The following is a 6,000-nucleotide window of genomic DNA, read 5'->3' as shown; positions in this document are numbered from 1 at the left end:
GCTGCATGAGAGTTACATTCCGGCTTGTCTTCTGGCCTTTGCAATTAATTGCCGTCTAAAATGTCACTGGACTAAAAGGAGACACCACCAGATAAGCTGGAAAGACGACCCTACACACACACACATATATATATGAGCTTCAGATTCTTGCCTCCCTTCTGGCTGGACGCTCTGAGGACACCGAGGTTGGGGGGTGGGCGGGGAGGGGAGGCAGGAGAAAAGTCACTGTCCTTGTCTTCTGAGCAATTATGGCACCGACACTGTTTGTGCACTGGACGCGTCTCCAGAGAGCCCCAAAGGCTCACGTGGCTGGAGAGAGGAATGACAAAAGGCGGCAAAGCTTGGCCGTCTCTTCCAGGCTCGAGACGCCAAACACCAACACACAAGCAGCAGCAGCAGCAGCAGCCCTTGTTTCGTGGTATCTTCTGCTCTGGGGTTTGGAGAAAATGGCGCGCGAGATTGGGGAGTTTCTGCTCCAGGGAGACCAAATGAGGAAGAGGAGGAGAGGCAAACTCTGCTACTGGCCAAACTTATTCAGGGCTGAAGCACTGCCCTTCCTAAAGCCGAGGGTGACTTAAAACTCTGGATTGCTTCATGCTACTGCATCGTTCAACGGGACTAATTTAATAACTCCCCCTAGGGCCTGCTACTAAAAAAAAAGAGAGAGAGAGAGAAAAAGAGAGAGAACAGCACGTTCTTGAGTGAGGGATGATGGATCTTAAAACTAACCGGCCACATGTTCTTGAAATGTTAATTTCCCCGTTTCTTCCATTTCCCTTTCCCCAACTCTCAAGATTCAGCGGTGAGAACAGACGAAAAAACTTTACGTGTGGTGAAAACTTAAAAGGCTAAAAGATCTCTCACTGCTTTTTGTCTTCCTTTTTTAAAGAAAAAAAGGATGCAAGGGTGTTCTGGAAATATTCTTGGTTTTACAGCAGGAAAATGTCAGAAGAAACGTCTAAGCCATCTGCTTAGGTCTCGTGTCACCTGAGAGAGGGAGGGAGGGAGGGAGGGAGAGAGAGAGAGAAGGGAAAGAGAGAGAGAGAGGGGGGGAGGGAGAAGGAGAGTGGAAGGGAGGGAGAGAGGGAGAGAGAGAGAGGGAGAGGGGAAGGGAGAGAGAGAGAGGAGAGTGGAAGGGAGAGAGAGAGAGAGGAGGAGAGTGGAAGGGAGGGAGAGAGAGAGGGAGAGAGAGAGAGGGGAAGGGAGAGAGAGAGAGGAGAGTGGAAGGGAGAGAGAGAGAGAGNCATTATATTGCTGATGTTTATACACACAGAGGCATAATATAATTATGGCAAATCCAAATATCCCCCACCCCTCAGCAAAGAACAATCTCAAAGCAGGGCATGAAAAGAAGCTAACTGGGAAGTATGCAAGTCTCATATGTACTAAAGAAAGTCAATTGAGAGAAAACAATTTAAATTTTTTTTGAATTGTGACAATTCTCTTTTATGGACAGGTTCTGGATAGCACCGTTATGGGGATCAATGCATTGCACTCGTATATAAACAGAGCAAACCCTCCACTCTCTTTTAGCACTGATGATGTTACCTAGTTGGGTAATGAAATGTCTGGAAGGAAACAACCAAACTCAGAGAGCACCAAGAATTCCACAGTTCAACCCTGAACTACCAATATTCTCTTTTATCGGTAATACACTGCGTCTTCCCAATATTCCGAGTAGGTGAGCGGGACGGAGCAATAAAGCCTAGTGAGCATTACCTGGCTGAGTAGATACAATATGCAAATGGAGGTCCAAATTGGGCTTATGTGGTCCTGTTGGATGTTCCATCCTTTCTCAACTTGGTCCCCCCCTGCGGATGGGTTGGACTGCAACATTCATCCCTCTCGTGCAAATAATGGGAGTTGTAGTCCAAGCACTTTTAGGGATATTAGTACATAGAGTAACAGGGTTGGAAGGGACTTTAAGAGGTCTTCTACTCCACCCCCTCGTTCAAGAAGGAGACCTTACACCACGGGTCTTCAAACTTGGCCCTTTTATGACTTGTGGACTTCAACTCCCAGAATTCCTCAGCCAGGCACGCATCCACAAGTCCACAATTCATAAAAGGGCCAAGTTTGAAGACCCCTGGCATACAATTTTGTTTTACATCAGGTTCTGCTTTAACTTTATATTCTTCTCATTGGTTGATAATTCCTGCTGTCTCCTGAATGATTCTGAATGGCTTTCGCTTCGAATCAGAAAAAAAACAACACCTTTTATAATAGATGTAGGTGGCCTGTCTGAGGTGGGAGGGGTGATACAGGCTGTAGGCTGGTGAAGATAGACTACAGCTCCCAGGATTCCCAGCCCATGGCTGAACTGCTTGAAGACCCTTTGGTTGTAATTCAACCAGCTGGAGAGGGCTTTGCATTGAAGAACCTAACAGAACAGTATTTCTCAATCTTGGGCACTTTTGAGGTGGGTGGACTTCAACTCCCAGAATTCCCCAGCCAGCATAGGGAGTTGAGGTCCACCCGTCTTAAAGTGGCCAAGGTTGAAAAACATTGCCCTACTTCAGGGGTCTTCAAACTTGGCTCTTTTATGACTTGTGGACTTCAACTCCCAGAATTCCTCAGCCAGGCACACGTGCCTGGCTGAGGAATTCTGGGAGTTGAAGTCCATGTGTCATAAAAGGGCCAAGTTTGAAGACCCCTGCCTTATACCATTCAGGACAAATGGCCACCCATCACCATTCAATGGGAGAACTCACAACTTCTGGGGGCAAGTTATTCCACACTGATTAATTCTTCGGTCATTATCATTCAGGACTACGACATTCCCTGACCGAGAAGAGGCCGACTCCCTTCTCTGTTACTGTCAGTTTCTAAAACAAATCCAGAATTTCAAGAAGGGATTTTTTTTCCCATCTTTGGATGACGGACGAAACTCAGCTCTCCCAGGAATCCTACCTTGCTGTGGGCTTAATTTGCATTCCTCTGACGCACGTTCTTGTCCATGTTATTTGCAGTGTTGCCTTTGCTGGGAGGCGAAAGGAAAAGTCGGTCAGGTTCCAGATCCTTAAGGAAGATCCGTGTCAAAACTCCCATCTAGACTAGCAAGTAGGTAGAGTCTAGGGCAGTGTTTCTCAACCTTGACAATTTTAAGGCATGTGGACTTCAACTCCCAGAATTCCACAGCCAGCAATGCTGGCTGTGGAATTCTGGGAGTTGAAGTCCACATGCCTTAAAATGGTCAAGGTTGAGAAACACTGCTCTAGGGCCTATCTAGGATGATACTTGACGGACACAAACTGCCCAGTCAGAAAGCTCTCCCTCTCACAGGCCCATCTGATCGGCGACAGCAGGCAGCCCCATATTCCTCAAAGCTTTCAACCGTGACAACTTGGAAGACGTGTGGACTTCGGCTGCCAGAATTTCCCAGCCAGCTGCGCACTACGCTGAGATTTCAAGACAGACCATTTTAACCAACCGTGCCAGCTTGAAGTGGTGTGGACATCAATTCCCAGAATTCCCCAGCCAGCGTGACTGGCTAAGGGATTCTGGGAGTTGGAAGTCTACTGTCAGAGCATGCACAGTCTTATTGCGCTGAGGTAACCCAGGAGTAAATACAGTAGACAGTGGTTTGTATTTAAATGGTGATTTATATTACACTATCTACAAATATACCCTAGGAACAAGATACTGTACATACACGTGGTGATACCGCGAACTCCACCGCGAACTCCAATACACAGCAATTATAGCAGAAAGACTCCAGCAAGGCCTTCCCTTTTATACTCAAGCTCTTAAAGGGATACAGACGCCTGCTGAGTCATTCCTAACGTTGCCTCATTCACCTCACATTATACAAGCTAGTTAGCTTCTAAATCATTACCTAAATCATCTATACATCTTCAAGTTGCCATGATTGACAAACACTGGCTAAGGCAGGGGTCTTCCAACTCGGCCCTTTGATGACTCGTGGACTTCAACTCCCAGAATTCCTCAGCCAGGCACGCGTGCCTGGTTGAGGAATTCTGGGAGTTGAAGTCCACGAGTCATCAAAGGGCCGAGTTGGAAGACCCCTGGGCTAAGGCAATCTGCTCTGGCACAGCCCACCAAGCCCTTGTGTTTCCCAGCCTTTAAAGGACCCACTGACCCGACCGCCCTCGCTTTGGGCCCCGTGGGCTCCTCTTTCCCCCGATCTCGGTTTCCTGTCGCTCCTCTTTCATGATCTGCCAGCCTCAATAAGCAGCATCTGCCTTAACTCTGCTTCTGTCAGGCAGCAGGCAGCCTCCTGAAGAGTCTCCATGCCTGCTCAGGTTAATTACAGTTGGGCACATCTGCTCTCTCCTTCTCACAGACCCATCTGATCAGAGACAGCAGGCAGTCCCATATTCTGGTTGTCTAATTTTCCACCCACAAGCGGCCTCAGGAGGTGCTCTATCAGGAGTGGGGGGAAAAAAAGGTTCTTTATACTTACAGGGGAGCAGAGCCTCCATCGTCATCTTTGAGCAAAGGAAGAGAGAAGAAGAAGAAGAAGAAAGAAGGATTTGGTGAATAGGCAAATCATACTCTTGTCACATTTATTTATGTATTTGTTTGTTTATATTTCCTATTTCTATTATACTCCTATTTATTTCTTTATATTTCCCACCACCCATTTTCCTCAGACAGGGGCGCTGGGCAGTTAACCTCCTTCACCCCCAATTCATTCTATCATCTCATCTATCATCTGTCATCTCGTCTATTATCTGTTTGTCAAAAACAGATGTTTAATGCCACCACCCTCATATGTCTACATTTATTTATTTACACCCCAACTTTATTATGTTTATACATTCTATTTTCCCCACAACGACCCTGTGAGGTGGCTTGGGCTCAGACAGAGGGATTGGCCCAAAGTCTACCAGCTGACTTTCCTACATAAAGTGGGACTAGAACTTGGTGATTGGCCCAGAGTCACCCAGCTGGTTTTTGTGCCTAAGGTGGGACTAGAACTCACGGTCTCCAGAGTTTCTAGCCAGGTGTCTTCACCACTAGACCAACTAGTACTACGGGCAGATCATATACAGAGGACAAGACAACCAGGGTGAAGGGTGGCTTTGGTTTGGTCTTCCACTTACCACAAAGGGTTAACATGCAGCAGCAAGAAAGAATTTAAGTTAATGCCAGCAAGTAGGCCGTATTTACAAGCTTTTAAGCCAGTGTGGCTCAACCTTAGGCACTTACCTTAGGCCAGGGGCTTTCAAACCTGGCCCTTTCATGACTTGTGGACTTCAACTCCCAGAATTCCTCAGCCAGCGTGCCTGGCTGAAGAATTCTGGGAGTTGAAGTCCACAAATCATAAAGGGGCCAGGTTTGAAGACCCTTGCTCTAGAACAGGAGTGGGGAACTGGACCCCTTTATGACCTGTGGACCTCAACTCCCAGAATTCCTCAGCCAGCGTGCCTGGCTAAAGAATTCTGGGAGTTGAAGTCCACAAGTCATAAAAGTTTGAAGACCCCTATCTTAAGCAATTTAAGCTGTCGGGACTTCAACTTCCAGAATTCCCCAGCCAGCATGCTGCTTGGGGAATTCTGGGGGATGAAGTCCAGACAGCTTTAAGTACCCAAGGTTGAGCAACATTGTTTCAGCCAATCAAGAAACCTTCTTATCCTCTAAGGCAGCAGTCCCCAATCTTTCCGGCTTGGCAGCCCAGCCTGGTGTAGGGGTGGTGGGGGAAGAGAGGATAGTTGTGAGTGGCAGGCGTGTGTGTGCTCACCCGCTTGTGTAGCCCGGTTCCGAATAGGCCGCAGCCCGGGGGTTGGGGACCCCTGCTGTAAGACAGAAGTAGGGAACTGTGGCCCCTTTATGACTTGTGGACTTCAACTCCCAGAATTCCTGAGCCAGCCATTCCTGCTGGCTCAGGAAATCTGGGAGTTGAAGTCCACAAGTCATAAAATTCCCCATCCATGCTCTAAAGATTTTTCCCTTTCCCTTTATTCAATTCAAAGCGTTGCTGCAAAGAGCGCGTACAAACGAAGCAGGATTTTAATGAAATCTACCGTAGTGGCCAAA

The 6,000-nt window shown here is 47.5% G+C and overlaps 1 protein-coding gene across 1 annotated transcript in view; it reads right to left on the bottom strand.

The window, feature by feature from the left end:
- Positions 1-12: 12 nt before the first annotated feature.
- The window catches only part of BSG (basigin (Ok blood group)), a 45,462-nt gene continuing 39,474 nt past the window's right edge, over positions 13-6,000 (bottom strand). The window contains exons 6-8 of the mRNA XM_015825456.1: positions 4,424-4,448; positions 2,911-2,980; positions 13-987 (exon numbers count right to left, since the gene is read on the bottom strand). Of these exons, the coding sequence (XP_015680942.1) occupies positions 2,923-2,980; positions 4,424-4,448 (83 nt within the window). The 3' untranslated portion in view covers positions 13-987; positions 2,911-2,922. The remainder of the gene's footprint in view (positions 988-2,910; positions 2,981-4,423; positions 4,449-6,000) is intronic.

The sequence above is a fragment of the Protobothrops mucrosquamatus genome, unplaced genomic scaffold (genome assembly GCF_001527695.2).
Source record: "Protobothrops mucrosquamatus isolate PMUCROS unplaced genomic scaffold, P.Mucros_1.0 scaffold2647, whole genome shotgun sequence".
In the NCBI taxonomy this organism is placed as follows: Eukaryota; Metazoa; Chordata; class Lepidosauria; order Squamata; family Viperidae; genus Protobothrops; species Protobothrops mucrosquamatus.
The sequence above is the reverse complement of the archived record's forward strand: the minus strand, read 5'-3'. Positions and strand labels throughout refer to the sequence as shown.